General features: G+C 31.9%; 1 protein-coding gene across 1 annotated transcript; it reads left to right on the top strand.

The window, feature by feature from the left end:
• The first annotated feature begins 464 nt into the window (after positions 1 to 464).
• On the top strand, positions 465 to 937 carry LOC111786538 (basic 7S globulin-like). Its single transcript, XM_023666779.1, has one exon. It carries the CDS (start codon positions 484 to 486, stop codon positions 874 to 876), a length of 393 nt encoding a protein of 130 aa, XP_023522547.1. The 5' UTR covers positions 465 to 483; the 3' UTR covers positions 877 to 937.
• Positions 938 to 1,067: the final 130 nt, after the last annotated feature.

The following is a 1,067-nucleotide window of genomic DNA, read 5'->3' as shown; positions in this document are numbered from 1 at the left end:
AACCTAGTACATGCTTATTTATTTTTTTTTTAATATTAAATTACGATTTACTATTAAGGATTAAATAATCAAAAAATAATTTAAAAATTGATAAAATTAAAGTGTGTTATTATAAGCAATAAATAAATATATACACACATACATATATATATATATATATATATTAAAAATTAACAATAACTTCAGTTTTAACAATTATAAGAACTAGAAATGAAAATCGGAGAATAATGGTAAAAAACTAAAACTAAAATTTAATTTTAAAAATTTTCAAATACTCATCCAGTTATGAAAATATGAAATTGGGGAGAGCCCTATAAACACAATTTCCACAAATTTTGAGTCCAACCACCAAACATTGTTCACTCTAGAACAGATCAAATTCGCATAAAATTTAGTAAATAGAGAGCACCAAACAAAGAAGAATGACATTATCCATGCTAGAACTTCGTAGGCTAANTTTACAGAGCATTCGCGACGGCGTTTATGAAGGAAGCGGCTATGTTGAACTTCACGTTGGCGAATGCGGTGGAGCCGTTCGGCGTGTGCTTTGAGGGGAGCAGCGTTGCGATGACGGCGGCGGGACCGAGGGCGCCGGTGGTGTATTTGGAAATGGAGAAGGGGAAAGTGGTGTGGAAATTGGGGGGAAGGAATTCGATGGTGAGGATTAAGAAGCTGGGAGTGGATTTGTGGTGCTTAGGATATGTTAATGGCGGGGAGTTCCCGAGGACGCCGATCGTGATCGGAGGTCTGCAAATGGAGGATCATTTGTTGCAGTTCGATCTTGAAAAGCATAGATTTGGGTTTACTTCGTCGGCGTTGCTGCAAGGGACTTCGTGTTCTAAGTTCAACTTCAGTTCTTCCGACAATTTGTTATAATAATATGTTAGTGGATAATAGCCACTAAAATAAAATAAACCCAAATCGAGATTAAATCGAACATATTTGAGTTTATTATTAATTTTAAAAAATAAAATTTTATTTTATTTTATGATACAATTATAATTTTATATATATATATATATATATATATATATATATATATATATATATATATATATATATATATT

Source organism: Cucurbita pepo, unplaced genomic scaffold (genome assembly GCF_002806865.2).
Source record: "Cucurbita pepo subsp. pepo cultivar mu-cu-16 unplaced genomic scaffold, ASM280686v2 Cp4.1_scaffold001914, whole genome shotgun sequence".
In the NCBI taxonomy this organism is placed as follows: domain Eukaryota; kingdom Viridiplantae; phylum Streptophyta; class Magnoliopsida; order Cucurbitales; family Cucurbitaceae; genus Cucurbita; species Cucurbita pepo.
Note: the sequence above shows the minus strand (reverse complement) of the source record. Positions and strands in the feature narration are given on the sequence as shown.

Coding starts and splice junctions, on each gene's coding strand:
- LOC111786538 (XM_023666779.1), top strand. CDS start 484: ATGAAGGAAGCGGCTATGTTGAACTTCACGTTGGCGAATGCGGTGGAG.